This window comes from Helianthus annuus, chromosome 1 (genome assembly GCF_002127325.2).
Source record: "Helianthus annuus cultivar XRQ/B chromosome 1, HanXRQr2.0-SUNRISE, whole genome shotgun sequence".
NCBI classification, from domain to species: domain Eukaryota; kingdom Viridiplantae; phylum Streptophyta; class Magnoliopsida; order Asterales; family Asteraceae; genus Helianthus; species Helianthus annuus.
Window position 1 is genome coordinate 77,164,622 of NC_035433.2, and position 22,353 is coordinate 77,186,974.

Below are 22,353 nucleotides of genomic sequence, written 5' to 3' on the forward strand. Positions count from 1 at the left end.
ATAAGGCATAAAATGAGTTTAAATTCATTCGAGGCATAATAGAACATAACTTACTGATATTATGACATATTTAGAGCATATTATCTCAGGGAACTTGCATATGACTCTTATGGTTACCCGTAACGCTCTTTTAGCGTTCGGTTCGGTTTATGTAACTAGTTTGCATAAATTGACCGGAACGGGTCAAACATTATCATTTTTGTCTCAAAATCCAGAATGTATTTAGCATACCCATATTATACAAGTATTCAAACTTGTCGGGTCTAAATCACGTTCTACCCGGTCTTCGCTTAATCGTGCGTTTGAACCGTATCGTCCTTAAAAACTAACCGGTCTAAGCTTAGGCTTAAATAAAGATCCGTTAGGAATCTAATAGGTTATGATAAACCATTTGTTCCGGAATAGAAGAACCAGTAAAAGCTACCTTCACTTGCTAGTTGTGATTTATACTTACCAAGGTAAATACTTTTAACTTATTTTCCCTATACGGGCTTGGGGTACGGTATATAAAATACCGCTTGGTCCGGTATTGAATTCTTTAATCGAATAGAGGTTAAATTCATTGAGATGCCTAGTTTTAAATGTGTTTTATTGCTTAAAGCCTTTGGGGGGTTAATGACCATGTCCCGGATATCCTTGGCATCATCTTACGAGATGGCCACGACCTGAGCACGGGGTGTAGGCGTACACCCGTCAGTGTATAACTCTATATTGTGGTGTGTCTATTAACCTTTAACCCGGTCTACGGAACGGGCTATTGAACGCATAAGTAACATGTAAACCCCTTACAAGATTATATTGCATAATTATCCCAAGTTATAAAAATAATTTTTATGCCATGTGCATTTAAATCAATTTTCAACCTTTTCAAAATGAGTCAGTTAAATTGTATTTACCAGTGTAAACTGGCGTATTTTTCCCAAAAGGTTAAGTGCAGGTACTACACGTAATAGGCTGGCTGTCTTCTAGAGCGTCCACAATAAGTCTCACAAGCTTGGATGACAATAAATCTGTTGAACAATATCTTATTTTATTTTGATCCGCCTGTGGATCCGTTTCAACTATTAAGTGATATTTAATATTACACTCTATTAATGTTGAAATGAATCTATCTTTGCTTCCGCTGTGCATATATATATTGTGTGTTTGTCTATGATGATGCCAACTACGTCACTATACTCCCCACCGGGCCCACCGGTGACACGTGGAAATTTGGGGTGTGGCAGGTTGGTATCAGAGCCAACGCTGAGTGAATTAAACACTAGCCTTTTGTGTTTAATCTCAGTTACACAATTGCACATTCCTCGATTCTCGAGTCTAGACAAAGAACTTAGGAAATATCCAAATTTGTTTTATTTTCTAACTTTGTCTTATATATATTTTGTTGTATCACTTGTTTGATTTTGACAGGTTCACAAAATGCCGCCACGTATGAGAGGAAGAGGAAGGGGACAAGGAGCATATGTAGCCCCAAACGACCATGAAGCCGGACCTTTGCACAGACGAACACCTTCAGGCTCCCATAACACAGATGCTCAAAATCTGTGGAGATCCTTTACTGAACCCGCAAGGCACTCGGTTTCACTGAGTACCTCACCTTCTATCCCACACTCATTTGGGCCTCAATCAGAAAATGAGCCCCACAACTCTCACCAGTCCTATATTCCTCCCCAAGGACACCAATCACCCTTTGACCACCCATCACCTGTTTTCCAAGGCCTGTTCAACCTTGCTGACTACCTTGATGTGCCTATGGGTTTTAACCCACTTGGACCAGAAGACCATTTCCCTGGCGACAATGCGATGGAGGTCGATGAAGATACTGATCCCTCAATGCCACCATCTGGAACTCCGAACCACCCTATCGAGATTTCTGATGGGTCACCATTTGTGGGATCACCATACAATGGTCCCGACAGCTTTGAGGTGAGATTCAGGCAGCATGACTGGGTATTTACCCCTAGTTACCATAACTCTCCCCTGCACCAGCCGCAACACAGCTCTCCCTTGCACCCCCAGCAGCAGCAGCAGCAGCCACAGCAACAACAGAATCCTTCCGGGGATTCCCGACTTGTCGCGGTCACTCCACCGCCGCCACCACCTCCGGTTGTGCCTCCTGCGCCTCCAAGGCGAAGACGAACGAACGCACGGATGTCCACACGAGGGGGAATACGCATCGGCACCCCTCCACATTCAGATAGCAGCCGATACTCGCCACTTCACGAAGAACCAGAGATGGGAGAATCTTCACATCCCGTCTCAGAAGTAACTTCTGCACCAATCGCGCCACCACCACCACAGGATTTCGGAAACCCAATCCCTGCTTATACTAGCGCGGCAGCATACAATCCCTTTGAGCAGACTTTTCCCCCAGGTTATGACTTTACAGGGGATCCCTACTGGGTAGCTGCGAACTACAACTCTCTCAATCCGGAAGGTACTTTTGGAGGTCCCTGGGCTACGGGACAACCGACCTATGGATACCCATCATATGGATATCAGCAGCTGCAGCCTCCTCAACCACCGCATTATCCGCCACCACCGCCGGCACCGATGATGTCGCCGCCACAAGTCCAAGAAATCCTTCAAGGGATAAATGATGTGCGACGTGAGATGCGGCATGAGTTGCGGGAAGAGCGTCGGCATAATCATGGGATGTTTAAGAAGATGGTGGATTTAATCAAGGGAAAAAGCAAGAAGGACTACTAAATCCTTTGTTTGCTAGTTATTTAATCATGTCCCTGCGAGGACATTTATTTCTGTACTCTGCCCCTGCGTGGGCATATTTTTCCTTTCTGTTCTACCCCTGCGTGGGTTTGTTGTTTCTGTTTGACCCCTGCGTGGGTTTGTTTGTTAGTTTAGCCCCTGCGTGGGTATGTTATTTGTGTAAAAGTCCCGTTTAGGGCAAACTCTTGTTAAGTTAATTTTATTTGAAATGGTTAATTTAAGTTTTTCATTTTTAAATTATATGCATGAATATAATATACGAATAAATGAAAATAGCAATTATTATTTTAATTTACCATTTTAATAATAAGAATCTTAAAAAGGTAAAACCTAGCTTGAATGTCATATTAAAGACCTGGCCAAAATGGTAAAACCTGTTTAAAAAGATTCAATCTCTGTTAACATCTATAAACATGTTAGCATTCTTGGCTAGTGTGATCCGTAAAATCACACATGTCACCCTTTTAATAAATTACCCAATTTATGTTCTATATATATATACCTGATTGTGACATAATGCCTACGGGTTATAACTAATGTCATATAAAACAAAAAGGCAGCCGTGGTTTATAGACCCCCTGCCAAGAAAAGGATTGATTGTTTTAATTATTCAAATTTTAATCCTATAGAATCTAAATTCAAATTTAGAAATTTGTCCAAGTGACTAGGCCTACTGTGCCAATATATATTTCATTCTAGGGTAAAATAGCTAATAAAAAGTCCTGAATGAAACTAATTAACTAATATGGCTCTTATTTACCATGGTTAATAAATCGTCAAGAATGATAATACTGTTTAGGCTTCTAAATAGACCTTGTCCTTACTTTTATGTAGCACCTAAAGCTACATGGCTAAGTCTGAGGAAATAAACAGTCATCCAGAGGAAGGCCCAGATAACACTTGAATACATATAACTGGTGCGGAGCTGCAAGCATTAGTGGAGAATGCTGTTACCAAAGCCATTGAAAGGCAATATAGTGAATCAAATAGGACCCGAAGTAGGGCCCGGTCCGCGCCACTTTCCAAGACCAAGGGTCATTCGGAGGCTCATAGCAAACCACTCTCTAAGAAGGATGTATCTAAGAAAGATGAGCTCAAGAAGGATGATGACCGACATTCATCCAACCAAAACAGTATCCCGTCAAGGAAGGTCGAGCATAAGCCAGAACCGCGTGATAAGTCATGTACCTACAAATACTTCGTCTCATGCAAACCCCGGGACTTTACTGGGGAGAAGGGAGCGGTTGACTGCATGACCTAGTTGGACAAAATGGATACAGTAGTAGATATCAGCGGGTGTGCTGATCGGGATGTAGTGAAGTACGTATCCCAATCGTTCAAAGGGGACGCACTAGCGTGGTGGAAATCTCTCGTACAAGCTGCCGGAAAGGCCACACTTTACAGTATGTCATGGGATCAGTTCGTAACCCTTATTAAAGAGAATTTTTGCCCACAACATGAAGTTGAAAGGATCGAGTCAGACTTTGTATCTTTGGTGATGAAAAATCTAGACTGCCAGGCATACCTCACCACTTTCAATACTCTATCTCGATTGGTTCCATACTTGGTAACCCCAGAGCCGAGAAGGATTGCCCGTTTCATTGGGGGTTTAGCCCCTGAGATTAAGGCAAGTGTTAAGGCATCGAGGCCTACAACGTTCAGATCAGTAGCTGATCTATCTCTCTCTCTCACCCAGGACGTAGTCAGGTTGAGAGCACTTAGGAACTCGGAAGAGAATAAGAGGAAGCGTGAGGACGATACCTCACGGAGGTCGGAGAAGAGACACCGAGGGAATAACGACCACAGGAAAGGGTCGGGATTTAAGAGAGATGGGCAACAATCAGGGGATAAGCCCAAATGCAAAACCTGCAAGAAGAATCATTTTGGGAAATGTCGCTTAGAGTCGAAATCGCAGTCCCACACGAGACCCTGTGGAATCTGCAAATCTACTGATCATACGACTTTGAAGTGTAAGGGTCTGAAGGATGCAACATGTTACGGTTGCAACGAGAAAGGGCACATAAAGTCTAATTGCCCAAAGAACGCTAAGAAAGCCGATGATGGAAAGAAGACCAATGCAAGAGTCTTCAAGATGGACGCTAAGGAAGCTGTTCAAGATGACAACGTGATTACAGGTACCTTTCTTGTAAACGATATTTTTGCTAGAGTATTGTTTGATTCTGGAGCAGATAAGTCTTTTGTAGATAATAAGTTCTGTGAGTTGTTAAAATTGCCTGTAAAAGCCTTAAGGGTGAAGTATGAGGTGGAATTAGCTGATGGAACCATAGAAACCGCCTCAGCTGTGTTAGATGGATGTGTTATATCCATTAGGAATCACTCTTTTCCATTGTCCTTACTTCCCTTTAAGCTAGCCGGTTTTGATATAGTGATAGGTATGGATTGGTTATCGCATAACCAAGCCCAGATTCTATGCAACAGAAAGCAAGTGGTAGTTAAAACTCCGTCTGGTGAGTCACTCACTATCCAAGGAGATACTCAGCATGGATTGCCTGAGCAAGTGTCCATGCTCAAGGCATCCAGATGCCTGCAGAAGGGTTGTGTCATTTATATGGCACAAGTTACTATTGATGAGCCAAAGCCAAAGATTGAAGATATCCCTGTCATTTCGGAATACCCTGAAGTTTTCCCGGAAGAACTACCTGGTTTACCACCGGATAGGCAAGTGGAATTTCTAATTGACATCATTCCGGGCGCGGCGCCTGTAGCGAGAGCACCATATAGGTTGGCACCAACGGAGACGAAGGAGTTAAGGACGCAGTTAGATGACCTGTTAGCCAAAGGTTTTATTAGACCTAGCTCGTCTCCTTGGGGAGCGCCGATTTTGTTTGTCAAAAAGAAGGATGGATCGATGCGTCTGTGCATCGATTACCGTGAGCTTAATAAAGCCACTATCAAGAATAGGTATCCTTTGCCTAGGATCGACGACCTGTTTGATCAATTACAAGGGGCAAGCTACTTTTCAAAGATCGACTTGAGGTCAGGCTATCACCAGTTGAAGGTCAAGGATGAAGATGTTCATAAGACAGCGTTTAGGACTCGTTATGGACATTACGAGTTCCTAGTGATGCCTTTTGGGCTGACTAACGCACCAGCCGCATTCATGGATCTCATGAATCGCGTCTGCAAGCCTTATCTGGATAAATTCGTCATCGTCTTTATTGACGACATCCTTATCTACTCAAGGAACCAGGCTGACCACGAGAAACACCTTCGTTGTATTCTCAAACTTCTACATCATGAGAAGCTCTATGCCAAATTTTCAAAGTGCGAATTTTGGCTTCGAGAAGTCCAATTCCTTGGACATGTGGTAAGTGAGCGTGGTATCCAAGTAGATCCCGCTAAGGTAGAAGCAGTTATGAATTGGCAAGAGCCAAAGACACCTACCGAGATTCGCAGTTTTCTAGGATTAGCAGGATACTATAGGCGATTCATCAAAAATTTTTCAAGGATTGTTGCGCCCCTAACCTCGTTGACGCGTAAGAAGATCAAGTTTGATTGGGGCCCTAAGCAGCAGGAATCCTTTGACGTTCTGAAGAAGAAGTTGAGCAATGCACCAGTATTAACATTGCCCGATGGTATGGAAGAATTTGTGGTGTATTGCGATGCATCACACACTGGCATGGGCTGTGTACTCATGCAGAGAGGCAAGGTCATTGCCTACGCATCACGACAGCTAAAGGTGCACGAGAAAAACTACACCACCCACGACTTGGAACTGGGTGCCGTCGTATTTGCATTGAAACTTTGGAGACACTACTTGTATGGAACCAAGTGTGTAATCTATTCGGATCACAAGAGCCTTCAACATTTGTTCAATCAGAAGGACTTGAAAATGCGACAAAGAAGATGGATGGAAACTTTAAATGATTACGACTGTGAGATAAGATACCATCCAGGCAAGGCAAATGTAGTTGCTGACGCCTTAAGCAGAAAGGAAAGAGTGAAGCCGATAAGAATAAATGCCAAGCGCATAGAAATAAGGAATAATTTGAACGAAAGGGTGTTAGCTGCACAGAAGGAAGCTGTGTTGGAAGCTAACTATCCTGAAGAAAAGCTAGGAGTAACTGAGGAGCGGTTATCCTATGACAAGGATGGGATGCTAAGACTGAATGGGCGAATATGGGTTCCTGTTTATGGAGGACTTCGAGATGTTATCCTCCAGGAAGCCCACAGCTCCAAATATTCCGTACATCCCGGTGCTGATTAGATGTACCAGGATCTAAAGGCGAACTACTGGTGGATTGGTATGAAGAAGTCTGTAGCTGCGTATGTAGCTAAATGTCTGACTTGTGCGCAAGTCAAAGCTGAGCATCAGAAGCCGTCAGGTTTGCTTCAACAACCTGAAATTCCCACGTGGAAGTGGGAAATGGTGACAATGGATTTTATCACCAAATTGCCCAAGACAAGGAAGGGAAACGATACTATATGGGTTATAGTAGATAGGCTAACCAAGTCAGCACATTTTCTACCCATCAAGGAGACTTATAGCTCCGATATGTTAGCTCAATTATATGTTGATAAGATTGTAGCGCTGCATGGTATACCTGTATCTATTATCTCTGATAGAGATACTAGATATACGTCACATTTTTGGAAGAGTTTCCAACAATCTTTGGGCACTCGTTTAAATTTTAGTACGGCTTACCATCCACAGACTGATGGTCAAAGCGAGCGTACTATTCAAACTTTGGAAGACATGCTACGTGCATGTGCGATCGACTTGGGTGGTAGTTGGGATAAGAACCTACCACTAATCGAATTCTCCTACAATAATAGCTACCACACCAGCATAAAGGTTGCGCCTTTTGAGGCCTTATACGGTAGAAAGTGTAGATCGCCTATTTGTTGGGCGGAAGTTGGAGATGTCCAACTATCAGGACCAGAGATTGTTTTTGAGACAACGGACAAGATTGTCCAAATTCGCGATCGTTTGAAAGCTGCTAGGGATAGGCAGAAAAGTTATGCGGATCCAAAGCGTAAGCCTTTTCACTTTGAAGTAGGTGACAAAGTATTGCTTAAGGTATCACCCTGGAAAGGAGTGATGCCATTTGGTAAGAAAGGTAAGCTGAGCCCGAGATACATAGGACCTTTTGAGGTTATCGAACGCATCGGATCAGTTGCCTATAAACTAAACTTACCTGAAGAACTTAGTAGTATACATAATGTGTTCCACATCTGTAATCTGAAGAAGTGTTTCGCTGACGAATCACTGGTCATACCGCATACAGATATACACATTGACGAAAGCTTGAAGTTTGTGGAAAAACCATTGTCGATTGAGGATCGACAGGTGAAGAAGCTCCGAAGAAAGTACATACCTATTGTTAAGGTCAAATGGGATGCCCGTAGAGGTCCCGAATACACATGGGAGGTAGAATCCACGATGAAAGAAAAATACCCTCATTTGTTCCAGTAAATCTCGAGGTCGAGATTTCTTTTAAGGGGGTGAGGATGTAACACCTCGGAAATTTACGTCCAATAATGCAATGACACGTGGCATAGGCTTTGGATATGTGAAAACATACTTTAGAGGGACTAAAGTTGACAAACAGTGAAACTATGGAAATATAAGGGTCCAAAGTGTCAACAATGGAAAGGTAGGCTCTACAATAACCCTACATGATGTTTATAATCTCAAACGGATAAATCATGGATCATACGAAGCGGAAAATGTAAGAAAGTGAGGAATTACAAACTACAGGGGCTAAACGTGTCAACATGTTGAAATTATACCTCTGAGTGATCTTTTGGCAAACCCGAAGCTTTGTAATGCTAAAATATACTCACTAGAATATGTGGTAAAAATTTCGTGAAGTTTCGTGAACGTATGAGAAAGTTATGATTAAAACCATATACGAAGGGTTAAATGCGTCAACGTGAATTTCATGACTTTTCGGGTAAGCGCATAGTGAACCGAGGACTTTGCCATGTTTATAAAAGTCCCAAGGTTCCTAAAAACCAGATTTGAGGGTCTAGACTGCTAAATAAACGAACTAAACGACGTTACAAAGATCAGGGGCTGAACTGTAAATAGCTGAAACCTGTTAAACAGGTCACCAGCTGGGACGCGGCCCGCGTGAGTGGCCTCGCGGCCCGCCTACGGGTCACCAGCGTAAAACACAGCGACCAGCTGCCAGTTTGGTCTGTTTTGCGAGTGGAAACCAACTGTAATCACCTCCTAAACTCACCAATCGACTTACATAAAATTGAGGACACTTGTAAAGGTCTCACAACACCTGTATCAACTTAAAATCAGATCAAAATCTTCATAAAAGGGGACTTGAAGTTGTAACCAAGAACACTTGCATTTTCAAAATTCACAAGATCAACTCCTGGAGCTTTCTGAACGACAAGACACCTTCCTAGTGATCTCTAAGCTTTATTAGGACTCTTGTAAGTGTTCATACCCCTCTCTAATTCGTTCTAACTTAGTTTATTTACCGATAGTCAATCCGTCGTAAATATAGTTTGACTTTACGATTAAACGAAAATGGCTCAGTCATTTCTCAAATTGAAAGTACCTACAAGTTGGTATTTATGTGGGTAACAAACCCTCAAAAGGGTATTTTCTGATTCCCACTCTAAGCATGATTATTGTCGAGTCAAAGTTGTTCTTAAAAAGTCAACAGAACGTGTTTTTGCAAAATCTAGCATAAATAGCAATGTAGGTCACATGCAACCTGTTTGATCATCAAAATAACTTTATAATTAATGTAAAAACATGTTTTATCATGATCGACTCGACAATTTTCAGTTAAACCCGGATCGGAACCGAAAGTCTCATAAAATGACTTTTTCTTTGACTCTCGATTAGGATCCGTGCATGCATGTTTGAGATCTGCCTTAGAGCTTATTTTGGACCATTTTTATATATGTACAACTCTCTGAGGTTTTACAAACTTGGTTCAACACTTATCCGATTCATATGCATGTTACCGGTTTATGCTTAAATATGACTATTTTGCCCTTTTTGCTATAAAACGCGATTTTTGAAAAAAGTGAAAGAGTAGAAACGTTTGTTACTGATTTATAAGCTTGCACTTAAAATTTGATATCAGTTTGAGGTCTAGATTAAGAGTTATGCTCAATGTCGTAATTTGAAAGCTTTATGTTAAGTAAACGGCGTAATTAGCGTGTAGCCTATTTAAACCCACTTTTTGATATCAAACTTTTTACCCACTGATGTTATATAATATTTTGGGATTTTTGATGATTTTTATTTAATTTTTGGCTGAGCATAACATAGGTCTCCAAGTTTAATTCGGTTAATACCGACTTTGCCCTTTTCGGCCATAAAATGAATTCTACAAATCCTTTTGACCCCAAACCTTTTTCCACTAATTTTATTTGTTAAATAAAACATTTTGAGCATTCTGGAAATATAAAAATATCAGCTTTCTTTTGAAAATCCGGAAACGGCTCTAAATCGCCTATTTAAGCGTTTTTAACGCCTAGTATGCACTATAACCATATTAAACATATAAGGTTGATACCTACTGATATTCTTAGTATATTTTTATAAAATAACAGTAAGTATAAGTTTTGAACTCAGGTTTCCAGTTTTGACACTTTTAGCCCTTGTGAAATTACCAAAATACCCCTAAGGTGCATAGTTTGTTTTTAAATGATAAGTTTCATATATGGGTCATACCCTACTGTTATAATATGTTAAATTAAGTATTTTTACTGTATAAATTAGACCTACAACTCAGATTACAAATTGAACTCTTTTTATAATCTTTTAAATGACCAAAATGCCCTTATAAGGCATAAAATGAGTTTAAATTCATTCGGGGCATAATAGAACATAACTTACTGATATTATGACATATTTAGAGCATATTATCTCAGGGAACTTGCATATGACTCTTATGGTTACCCGTAACGCTCTTTTAGCGTTCGGTTCGGTTTATGTAACTAGTTTGCATAAATTGACCGGAACGGGTCAAACATTATCATTTTTGTCTCAAAATCCAGAATGTATTTAGCATAACCATATTATACAAGTATTCAAACTTGTCGGGTCTAAATCACGTTCTACCCGGTCTTCGCTTAATCGTGCGTTTGAACCGTATCGTCCTTAAAAACTAACCGGTCTAAGCTTAGGCTTAAATAAAGATCCGTTAGGAATCTAATAGGTTATTATAAACCATTTGTTCCGGAATAGAAGAACCAGTAAAAGCTACCTTCACTTGCTAGTTGTGATTTATACTTACCAAGGTAAATACTTTTAACTTATTTTCCCTATACGGGCTTGGGGTACGGTATATAAAATACCGCTTGGTCCGGTATTGAATTCTTTAATCGAATAGAGGTTAAATTCATTGAGATGCCTAGTTTTAAATGTGTTTTATTGCTTAAAGCCTTTGGGGGGTTAATGACCATGTCCCGGATATCCTTGGCATCATCTTACGAGATGGCCACAACCTGAGCACGGGGTGTAGGCGTACACCCGTCAGTGTATAACTCTATATTGTGGTGTGTCTATTAACCTTTAACCCGGTCTACGGAACGGGCTACTGAACGCATAAGTAACATGTAAACCCCTTACAAGATTATATTGCATAATTATCCCAAGTTATAAAAATAATTTTTATGCCATGTGCATTTAAATCAATTTTCAACCTTTTCAAAATGAGTCAGTTAAATTGTATTTACCGGTGTAAACTGACGTATTTTTCCCAAAAGGTTAAGTGCAGGTACTACACGTAATAGGCTGGCTGTCTTCTAGAGCGTCCACAATAAGTCTCGCAAGCTTGGATGACAATAAATCTGTTGAACAATATCTTATTTTATTTTGATCCGCCTGTGGATTCGTTTCAACTGTTAAGTGATATTTAATATTACACTCTATTAATATTGAAATGAATCTATCTTTGCTTCCGCTGTGCATATATATATTGTGTGTTTGTCTATGATGATGCCAACTACGTCACTATACTCCCCACCGGGGACACGTGGAAATTGGTTGAGTTCGAGAGTACAATCACGGAGAACGGAACTGACGGTGACGGTTCTTCCAGTGGCAATTTCTACGTCGAACGTCGTTGGGAGGTTAGTGCGTTTACGGTTTAGGAGCATTTCGAATTCAAATGACACAAAACAGTTATCGGCTCCAGTATCAAATAAACAAGATGCATAAATATCGTTAACAAGGAACGTACCATTGACAACATTGTTGTCAGTTTGAGCCTGGTGGACATTGATATTAAAGGTTCTTCAGTGGGCTACTTGTTGTGGTTGCTGTTGCTGCTGAGGCTGCTACTGTTGTTGTTGCTGTGGCTGTTGTGATGGTTGTTGTGTGGTTCTTGTTTCACAACGCGATTCAGGCAGACATTAGCAAATTGATTAGGGTCACCACAAGAGTAGCAAGCTCGTGCATGAACAGCGGGTGCAGGAGCTGCTTGGTTACCCTGAAGAGCAAGGGATTGAGCTGGTGGTGCTGGAGGAGTTTGAGCAGCTTGTTGACGTGGGCCTGAACGGTAGTGAGCATTAAAATGCCCATAAATGTTGCAATTTGTACAAAAACGACAATTCACCCCTGCTGGGTGATGATAGGTGCAAGTAGGGCACAGAGGGTGTATACCAATGTACGCACGCTTAGCAGGCGGTGCGTTGGTAACAGTAGCTTGGCGATGCTGGTTGCTGGATTGGACGGGGATAGCTTTGAGTGGAGCAGCGGTAGTAGCATAGTTCTTGTTGTTGTTGTTGCCTTTTCATTTGCGATTCTGGCGTGAAGACTTTGAACCTTGAGATGCTGCAGTGTCAGTAACGGGAAGTTGGTTGATTGAGGCTCTTGGTTGAGGTTTTGAAATACCCAGCTAAGACTCGCTTGTCGTTGATCTCAGCTGCGAGTTAGTAGGTTTCCTCTATAGTAGCAGGTTTAGCTGCCTGAACAAAGTCAGCTACACAGTCTGGGAGAGCTCGGATATACTTCTTGATTGTCATATCAGGCGTAGCCACCTGACTAGGACCGATAATACTTAGCTGCTTGAAACGACGGTGAGACCAGTGTTGTCACCTCCTTCCTACTTGATATGCCAGAATTCATTCTCCAACTTTTGAACTTCATGAGGAGGACATAACTCCTTCATCATGAGCTCCCTGAGTTCTTCCCATGAAAGGCCATAAGCTGCATCGTTACCGCGCCTGTTGCGCTCAGCAGTCCACCAATCCCGAGCCCTGGACTGAAGGACTCCAGTAGCATTCATCGTATGCAGATTTTTTAGGCATCCGCTTTGCCTGAAGGTGACTTCGATAGAGCCAAACCACTGGAACATAGCACTGGGTCCATCTTCACCAGTGAAGTTTGCAGGACCGCAGGCCTTGAATTGTTTGAAGCTGAAAGGAGCTTTTGGAGAGTCGCTCTTTGATTCAACAGAGGACTTGCTGCTGACCTCGTTGATTTCACTGGCAATCTGAAGTATGACTTTAGCCATTTCCTTGGCTACCAGTGAAGCGATGCGCTTGTCAGCATGGTTTCGGCGTGCAGCACGTTGGGTGTGAGATCCAAATGACGACATTGTCGAGTGCAGATTCTGCAGTAGACGTCGTCATATGAATTAGACGAGATTCGATTATATCTTCGTTTTTGAAAAGTTTAGCGTTTGTAAAACATCCCTTATTATTATTATTATTATTAGGTAAAGCGCAGGAAGACGTCGGCACAAAAATACATAGGCACATTCTCACGTAGGCACATACACCACATAGGCACGTATACACATAAGCACGTAAGCACGTATGAGCACATAATCCACATATTTTGCACGTATTCACCTATATTTTACACGTATTCACCTACATATTTTGCATGTATTCACCTATCTTTCAAGGTGGCGTAGCGCGTTTCCAGAGATGCAAGCGATAGCGAGTAGCGTAACGAGTAGTATAGCGAATAGCGTAGCGTACGAGAGTTCATAGTTTGGGTTGCGATTAGTTAGCATTTTAGGTTGCGATAGCTGTGCGAGTTGTGCGCGTTTTGCGGAGCGAGAAGCGTTAAATTGAAACCATCAGCGTAGAGCACAACTCTCGCAATCTAAAACACCAATACCATAATAAAATTGATGATGCGTAAAAACCAGCAATCGTAGGCTCAAAAATCGATAGAGTGTCCTGGGTGTTAGACGTCGACTACCCAAAGTGATTCAACCATTCACAATGACCTCGGGTACACGCTTTGGCCTAATAGACTGTGTTCTCATCGAAACATGGCGAACGGCACACATCCTTCCAGTTACTACGTGACTCGAGTCATTTGAATAATTGAGACTTTGGTGGGAGTTTTTGTAAAATCAAAGAAGTGAGTGGAACTGGTTGTTAAGATGCGGGTTTCACCCCTAACTTAGCAACTTTGTTCCTAAAAGTGTGGCAAAACCACGCGATAGAGATGGAGAATTTCTTCAAGATATGGATGTCACTCCTAACTCAACGAAGATTCTCGTGCTGGGAGTAAAAATACGCATAGAGTGAGCGATCTTTATCAAGAGTTCTTTGTTTTCACACCTAGTCTCGTCACCATCCCTCGGTTTTGTTATGCGAGTGTTTTCGAAAACGTGTTTATTGTGTCAGCCTTAGGAAAGGCAAAAATAGTTTTCGACCTTAGGAAATGTTGTCTTCGCACGAAGCTGTAGTATGCGGGTTCGCATGAAGATGTAGTTTTTGCGAGTTTGAACGAGAGTATAAAAAGTAGGCTCGTACAAAACCCCTACTGGGTTCACACAAGGCGGTCTGTTGGTACTTAGACTATAGACTAGGTCAATCCTACGACTCGACCTAATTCCCTATAGTTATTGCTCTGATACCAATCTGTCACACCCCAACCGATGGCGGAATCATCGGGGCGTGGCACTCAGCGAAACAGATTGTTCATAAGAATCCATAACAACTATTAATGACAATATATTTAATGTTCAATATCCCATACTATTAAACATATAAAGCAAACCGTCATTACAAATATCAGTCTCAAAAATAAATCATGTTCCGACAACTCTAATTTTTATTCGGTCGGTTTCTAGACTTCCTAACTTGGTTCAGCAAAGCATAACATCCAAATCAACCTGTCACATACGTTAAAATAAAGTCAATACATAAAATGTAAAGGTGAGTACACAAATTTGAATTGCATATAGTAGTAAAAGCGTTTGCGCATAACCAGCATGTATCACGTAACGGTCGAAGCATGTAACTATCAAACGATGATTACCTCTTAACCACGAGACTCTGTTGTAGAGTATGCGCGACACATGTTCAGCGAACACGTGAAGTAAAGTAATGTGATCCCTAGCAACCCCTGTCCACGACAGGTGCTGAGTCCAAACTATAGTACTATCATTGCTAGAGGCGGTATAGTGTAACACTGTATAACATAGTACAGGCATTCAAAGTTCACGTATAGCATGCGAGAGCGGTTAGCGTTCATAGAGTGTTTGCGTTTTGTGTTGTGTTTTGATATAGAACGTATGTAACACCCAAAAGTGCATTAAATGAAAATGGGTTCGAGTATACTCACAGTGTGTGTTTAACGAGTAAACACAGTCTGGATTGGATTGAAGGGAGCGCGTTGAGTTAGCCTGTGTACAGAAGCATAAGTCTTTGAGCAGAGTGTTGAACAGTACGTAAACATAATGTTGAATGGTTGAGTGTTCAAATGGTGATCCTAACGAACGGGTATAACCCATCCGAGCAGATGGTCATCCGAGCGGATGGTCATCCAGACGGATGGTCATCCGAGCGGATGACCATTCGAACGGATGGCCATTCGAATGTGGTGTGGTGTTTGTAAATCGTTGAAAGTTTGAAGCTTCGTTAAATCATTTAAACAATGGATGATATAATTGTCAGGTCATCCGATCGGATGGTTATTCGGACGGATGGCCATTCGAGCGGATAGCCTTCCGAGTGAGTAACCTGTAGTTGAAGTTTTTCGTAAAATTTTCTAAGTAAAAAGTTTTGAGTTAACGGAGACGGCATGACGGCGTTTCAAACAACAGAAACACACCGAGTCCAGCTCATTCGGTCAAATAGTCTCAGCCCATTTGATCAAACACACTGCTCTTGATGAAAATTCATGTTTGACCCGTAAGTCGGTCCATCTCTCCAGTGGAAATTCGTTTTCAAGCCGGCTCTCGACTAAGGAACGAGTAGAGAGTCTGATTGAGTCCAGATTCCATCGACTTTGCGTAGAAAATTTGAAGAAAAGTTGAAAACAGATGAAAAAGTGTTGAAATCTTCCAAAACTTGGTTGAAAGATGAGGAAATCCTTTAGATCTGGAACCATTCTCGATCAAATGGTGTTCCACAACAGTTTGCCTAAGCAAAAGAGTGAAAACCACCTTCAAGATGTCTGAATCAGTGAAAAAGTTAGTGTTTGTGTGTGTGATTTTGATGAAGAAGATGATGTAGAAGTGATTAGAGATGAAGATTGTACAAGATTTGAGATGAAAGCTTACAAAATAGCCTTGAATCGCGACTGAAAGTGACTGAGAGCGTGTGAGTGGATGGAAGTGTCAAATCAGAGAAAAGGAGGTGTATGGATAGTATTTATAGGGTGAGAGTGAGAGTTAAGTCGGTGGAGAAAGGCAACGTGTCGAATGGCTTGTCCGGTCGAATGGCCATCCAATCGGATGGTCATCCGGGTGGATGGTCAGCCGGACGGAAGTCCATTTGATCGGATGTCCATTCGGACAACCGGGTTGCGTTTGTTAATTTTCCAACTTTCGTTTCGTGTGTTAAGCGTTGCGTTGCGTTTAATCGTTTGCGAGTGAGCGTTTGAGCGTATAAGCGTTGCGTTGATAACTGCATAACATTCAAACAAATAATCACACAAATAACACACATAAGATAAATAAAATAAAATAATTCCCGTTTCGAGTCTGCGTTGAGTTTGCGTTGTGATAGCGTTTTGTCTAAACAAACGATGTAACATGCTATAAAATGCGTATAAGTAGTTGTAAAAAAACGATGTAACAGTGTTAAATGCGATAACCGTGTTTTGATTAAGTGTTGTAATCATGCGCTTAAAATGCGTTTGAAAGTATAGCTTAAACCCTTTTGTGTTAATCGAAATCTCAGGAGTACAAGCGGTTACGAAAAGAATAACAGCGATTGGTAACGATCCGAAAAGTCGGGTTGTTACATTCTTGTTATGAAAAGTCCTTATTTTGAAGTCCAGTCTTGGGTGGAGAAGATTTCAACATTAATTAATGTCCATGAACCATGAAACAACTCAACCCCTTTTTGTTACACATATATACCCACCCACCCATCCACACACACCATTTCACCCACACTTTTCACCTTATTCCACTGGAACATCAACAATCTTCTGCCGAAAAACAAACCGTCATGGCTGAAGCTTTTGGTATTTATATAATATCCCTTATCTCCTTGGTGGTTTCTGTACCCATCCCCGCGCGACATTGCCTCTAAACCCTTGAATCCCAACGCTTCTCCTTATATTCCTCATCATTTCCTGAATTCGAGTTCATTAAAAAGTAATGACTGCTGACTAATTGCAAGACTGTTTGTCGGGCTTCCAATGCTCACACAGGGTGATAAACAATGCTGATCTGGAATCGGAGAACCGTTGTGGGTGGTAGTTACCCGGTCCTCTGCTGCCTTGGTAGTTGTTACCATATCCATTATCCCCTTGGTAGTTGTTACCATATCATGCCGTCTTGGTAGTTGTTACCATATCCATTATTTCATTACGTTAAGCTTGATCTTAATTCATGTTTTGACAATTTGTAATGATGTTAGGTAATTAAATGCATGTACGGACATATTCGCTCTGAACACATGTTGTTTTCAGGTCGTATAACATATTATACGATCATTTTTTAATTGTTTTTCTACCCGTATAAAGTTATACGGGTCGTATACAACCTTTATTAATTTTTTATTCGCCCGTATACTCAATATACGAGCACTGTTTTATGTCTTGTATACGAGCCATATAATGTTATACAACCCGTATACAATTAACCAACTTTTTTTAATTAGTATATGTTGAATTGACGAAAACGCAGTCGGAACATCAAATATGATCGAACGTATTTTGCTTTTGCTTCATGTTTATCAACTGGTCACCATAACTCAAACTTTTCATCATTACAAACTTTCGGAATATCAAATAAGATCATAACCTACGAGATTCTTCGAGAACTAGAAAAGGAGAAAATACGGAACGAGATTCCTCGAGAACTAGAAAAGGAGAAAATTGTAATTAACCATGTTAATTAACAAGCTTCTGGTTGAAGTTCGAGTAATTGTAATTGCTGATTAGGACTTGTTATGAAAAGTCCTTAGGTGGAAAAGACTTCAAGTTCATTAAGAAGTAATGACTGATGACTGATTGCAAGACTGTTTGTCGGGTTTCCAATGCTCACACAGGGTGATAAACACAAATACTCATGAATATTTTTTTCTTCAAAAATAAAATAAAATAAAAATACCTGAATCTTGGCACGGGAAAGCTCAGCAACCTTTGAACTGTCGGAGAAGGCCCATTGTTTACCATGGAATGCATCCTTAAACTTGATAGTAGCTTTTGCATTTGTAAAGTTTACAAAAGCAAACCCAGGATTGACTTGACTCCTACCATCTCAAAAGGTAAATAAAAAAACAAGTGTTCGTGTGTTGCAGTTTGGAAAGATGACCGAATAGAGATCATAGCCAACCTAAAGCCACGAATTCCCGCATCTTGTATTTATCAACGATGTTTTGATATCGAGTTATACGTCCCTTGTAAAAGTTTTCTGGGTCTGTTAAGAATTTGGGTGATGATGAAGGTTCGTTTGGGGAGAATATTATGGAAATCGAAGGAAAAGGAAGGTTGTAACTTTCTAAGATTAACTAGTAACTTTGCAGTCGGTATGCATTGGATAGGGTTGCACATAGACAGTACAAAACAACACATCTATATACTACTCTGCACTTCCTTCGCTGTGTTGGTATACGTTGGATAAGTTTACACATTTTAGCATGGCAATGTGCGAAATGTAGTAACATGACAGTTGTAGAAGATGTGGATTCAAATGATAGTAACAACTATTCTCACAAAAAAAAAAAAAATAATAATAATAATAATAATAATAATAATAATAATTATGTACGTACAAGGACCGATAATAAGGAATGTAAGGAGAAGCGTTGGGATTCAAGGATTTAGACGCCATGGTTTGAGTAGTAATGAGGGTTTTCAGAGAATTCTTCAATAGAAACCACATCTGCAAGCTTTTTCCTGGTTTGAGTAGTAATAAGTGCTTGGTGATGTCTGAAAAAGTTTGGAGAAAATACTCGGGCGACTACGGTACTGTATGCTCTGGTAACCCAAACGTATGATCGCTTTTGCTTCATGTTTATTAAGTGGTCTTTTTTTTTTTGAAAAATGGGATTCGTTTCAAAGTAAAATATGGCGTTTGTTTTTGGTGTGATCTATGGTTGTTGATTGTTAATTGTTGATGTGGTTGTGTGGATGGTTGGAGACATAGATCGACGCCGTATGTGTGGATGATTTTTTCTGGGTGTGATTGTGAGTGGATTTTTCGCTTGGTTGATCAATAATTCGTGGATTTTTTGTTGTTGTTAAACCGTCGTTTCTTCGTCTTCTATAGTTGTTGATTGTTAAAGTGGTTGTGTGGATGGTTGCAGACATAGATTGACGCCGTATGCGTGGATGATTTTTTAGGGTGTGATTGTGAGTGGGTTTTTTGCTTGGTTGATCTGTGATTCGTGGGTTTTTTGTTGTTGTTAAACCCTCATTTCTTCGTCTTCATATTTGGTCTTCATCTTTGTTAAACCCTCGTTTCAAAGTAAAAAGACATCAGTTGTCTTTGATACTGAAAATAACTTTGCGCCAAGCACAAGTGATGTTGAATCGCAATCTTGGTTGTTGGTAGCTGCGGTGCTGCGTACTTTGGTAACAAAAATGCACCACTGCTTTTGTTGTTGCTTTATGTTATCAGCTGATCGTTTGTCTGAGTTTTCTTTCTCTTTGATGAAATGAGATTTGTTTCAAAGTAAAAAAGAAAACTGAAAGTAGTTTTCCTTGATAGTTAAAAGTCGCTTTTCGTTGGTCGACGCAAGGGAAATTGGTGGAACCCGGGTGTTGCGGTCCACCATCTTGATTGTTGGTTATATGAGATTTGGTGTTGAACATAGACTATTTGGAACTTGTTGGTGAAAGATGAGAATGGCTAGCTCTCTCTAATAGCCTTCTTTCCATAGCCACCGTTTCCATAGGAAATCGAAATTTGTGAATATTAAAAAGTAGGAAATTGAAACTCTAATGTGTGAATATTAACTCCAAAAAAAAGGAAATTCGATGTATACGGGCCGTATAACCTTATACGGCCTGTATAAAACTATCGTATACATTGTATACGACCAAAGTTTATTTTCACATGGTGTATACGGGCTGTATAATGTTATATGGGCTGTATAATGTTATACGGGCTGTATAATGTTATACGGCCCGTATATAATAAGATAAGCTGATTAATAATAACACATGGTTATATTTTATTCTCACATGATGTATACAGGCCGTATAATGTTAGACGACCTGTATAGAATAAAGTGAACTGACAAAGGCTGTGGGCGCAACCTTTATCAGCTTATCTTATTATATACCGTATATAATAAGATAAGCTGATAAAGGTTGCGCCCACAGCCTTTGTCAGTTCACTTTATTCTATACGAGGCGTATAACATTATACTATATACTAGCCATTTACCCGCGCGATGCGGCGGGAGTGACGATTTACAATAGAATACTCGTTTACCGTTAGTTTATCACCTATAGGTTTGGCGGGAGTGACGATTTACAATAGGATACTCGTTTACCGTTAGTTTATCACCTATAGGTTTGTTGTTCTTCGATTTCAATATGGCGCGATAAATTGTAGCAAGTGAATTTAGAGAGAAAAATGGCTCAAGATTTTAGGGTTTCATTGTTTAGAGATGTAATCCGGGTCAAGTAGGATCTATTAGTACCTTATGTAATTTAAATTGTAATCTCTTAAAAACTCATAAGTTAATGATTATAAATCATATACATTGCCGAATATAATCTAAAAAAAAGTGTAATTCAAATCATATACATTGCCGAATATAATAAAGTGACCATCTTTATTAAAAAAAATACAACCTATAACATGTCGGTTTGGACCAACACAACAACACTCCTTTGTCCAACTATTTATACTTGTATTAAACATAACTACAAAAACAACATTAAAATGTTAAGTGTTGAAAAGGTAACGCTGTCTGATTACTTACTGCACGTTGGCAGATATTTACCAATACATATGCTCTAAAGGTCAAGTCAAGATTTGAAACCTGCCAACCGATGGGTCAATATTGTGTTTTATAACAGATGAAGTGATGGCATATCTAGTAAAGTTAACCACATAACCCAACCAACCATTTTCTTGCTACAACTAACTGATTCCGAAGATCCATTTTTAGAGTTCGAAAGCCTATTTTGACCCGTTAGTTGACCCAAACAATGAACTTGAGTGGCAATGCACACAAAGAATAACTTTACCTTTTGCTGTGCATGACACTTCGTACAAGTGTATACAAGATAATCAATTATGAATACATATTGGTAGCTAGCATCATAAATATGAAATTATCTTGTTTTTGTTGGTCCAATAGTCGTTCCCATTCAAGCATCAGAAATATGTAGGTGGTTTCTAATATATAATCAGAACATGCATACATACATACATCTGTTTTTTTTTAAAAGTAGTTCACTACAGCATGATTGCTTTTTATTATAAACTTGAATGGCTATCATTTCAAATCCAGAAAACTGATTTGGGCTCGATTCAAGCCGACCGGTGTCACTGCAGTAGTCATAGAATAGAGTAAGTACGGAAGTTCTTTGTTGCGTCAAACCACAGGTTCAACCTCTGTTCCCTATTACCCTGCATATACCAAACAAACTTGCGATTAGTTTATGCACAGCTATTCATAATCATTTTATCATGAAATAAGGATACCTGAACAAATGTCTCGCTCGACCAATAGTTTATGCACAACTATTCGCTCGGTCCAACAACTCAAGCAAATGTTTTCTATGTTTTTTAGGGGGAAAATGGGTGGATCTCTCCACAGGGCATACAAGACACAGGTTATTGGCGGCAGTCCGCCAAATTTAACATATAAAGTTTTTTTATATGTTAAATATGGCGAGCTGCCGCCAATAACCTATGTTTTGTATGCCCTGGGAGAGAAGCACACATGTTCCCCCTAAAATGCAAAGAAAACATTTGCTTGAGTTGTTGGACCGAGCGAACCTTGCACAGGCTCAGTTTTTGCATCACAGCCTCAAACACTTTCAGTTCAGATAGATTACACAGGCTCAGTTTTTGCATCACAGCCTCAAAACACTTTTACTTCAGACAGATTAAGAACACAAGCTCAGCTTATGCATCATAGACTCAACACTTTTAGTTCAGACAGATTAAGAACACAAGCTCAGCTTTTGCATCACAGCCTTAAACACTTTCAGTTCAGAGAGATTAAGAACACAAAATCTGGAGTACACAACAAGAGTAATTTGCCACTAAACTTAAACAACCTTTAAAGCAT

The 22,353-nt window shown here is 40.3% G+C and overlaps 1 protein-coding gene and 1 long non-coding RNA gene across 2 annotated transcripts; one reads left to right on the forward strand and one right to left on the reverse strand.

Annotated features, from left to right (window-relative positions):
* Positions 1-1,752: 1,752 nt before the first annotated feature.
* LOC118490446 (extensin-like) lies at positions 1,753-3,988 on the forward strand. Its single transcript, XM_035988093.1, has 3 exons — positions 1,753-2,129; positions 2,202-2,670; positions 3,653-3,988. The coding sequence occupies exons 1-3, from the start codon at positions 1,753-1,755 to the stop codon at positions 3,986-3,988; spliced, it is 1,182 nt and encodes a 393-aa protein (XP_035843986.1).
* A 17,503-nt stretch (positions 3,989-21,491) lies between these two features.
* Positions 21,492-21,816, reverse strand: LOC110937376. The gene is made up of 2 exons (XR_002590759.2): positions 21,762-21,816; positions 21,492-21,686 (listed from the first exon to the last, which is right to left on the reverse strand). It is a non-coding gene; the product is annotated as an uncharacterized LOC110937376 (long non-coding RNA).
* Positions 21,817-22,353: the final 537 nt, after the last annotated feature.

Excerpts from the sequence above, each read along its gene's own strand:
- LOC118490446 (XM_035988093.1), top strand. The coding sequence starts at position 1,753 with ATGGGTTTTAACCCACTTGGACCAGAAGACCATTTCCCTGGCGACAAT. Across the intron at positions 2,130-2,201 it reads GTGCCTCCTGCGCCTCCAAG|CAGCCGATACTCGCCACTTC; the intron begins GCGAAGACGAAC and ends ACATTCAGATAG. Across the intron at positions 2,671-3,652 it reads ATGGGATGTTTAAGAAGATG|CTGCAAGCATTAGTGGAGAA; the intron begins GTGGATTTAATC and ends ACTGGTGCGGAG.